We start from the raw sequence: 603 nt of genomic DNA, 5'->3' as shown, positions 1-603 counted from the left end.
TTTATACTTGTTGATAACTGAGTGATATTCCATTACATATATCAGTATCAAATATTTTTCACCCATTTATCTATTGGAGGCTCCCTAGGCTGATTATATAATTTGGCTGCTTGAGATAGTGGCATATTAACTGTGGTATACAGGCTTATTTATAGTTTGCATACTTTGATTCTTTTACGTACGTACGTGGAAGTTCTACTTTTCATTTTTTGAAGAGGTTGCATACTGATATCCATAGCAGTGGTTCTGGTTTACATTCCCACCAGCCATGTGTAAAGGTCCCTTTGCACTGAATCCTCACCAGCATTTGCTGCTGTTTTCGTGATGATAGCATTATGATTTGGATGATGTTATTCTGTGCATACTTTAATCTCCAATTTCTCTTTTCAGGAACAGGAAAACAATTTTAATGCTAAAATCAAGAATTTAAGGGAGGAGAAAGATCGATGTTCCGTCATGTAAAAGTCAAAACACATTGATTTCCTCCCTGGCTGCCTCATTTCAGGGCACAGTTTTAGTGATTAGAGGTTTTCATACTTAAAACTAAAGATAATCCAAAATAATAAAGTTGGCAAAGCTTAAGCGTATATTCATTGTGCAAAG

At 35.3% G+C, this 603-nt stretch overlaps 1 protein-coding gene across 1 annotated transcript in view; it reads left to right on the top strand.

The window, feature by feature from the left end:
- LOC103725629 (guanylate-binding protein 1-like) overlaps positions 1 to 498 on the top strand; it is a 27,913-nt gene extending 27,415 nt beyond the window's left edge. The window contains exon 15 of the mRNA XM_029558571.1: positions 391 to 498. Coding sequence (XP_029414431.1) covers positions 391 to 462 — 72 coding nt within the window. The 3' untranslated portion in view covers positions 463 to 498. The remainder of the gene's footprint in view (positions 1 to 390) is intronic.
- Positions 499 to 603: the final 105 nt, after the last annotated feature.

This window comes from Nannospalax galili, unplaced genomic scaffold (genome assembly GCF_000622305.1).
Source record: "Nannospalax galili isolate Female #2095 unplaced genomic scaffold, S.galili_v1.0 scaffold1669, whole genome shotgun sequence".
Lineage (NCBI taxonomy): Eukaryota > Metazoa > Chordata > Mammalia > Rodentia > Spalacidae > Nannospalax > Nannospalax galili.
The sequence above is the reverse complement of the archived record's forward strand: the minus strand, read 5'-3'. Positions and strand labels throughout refer to the sequence as shown.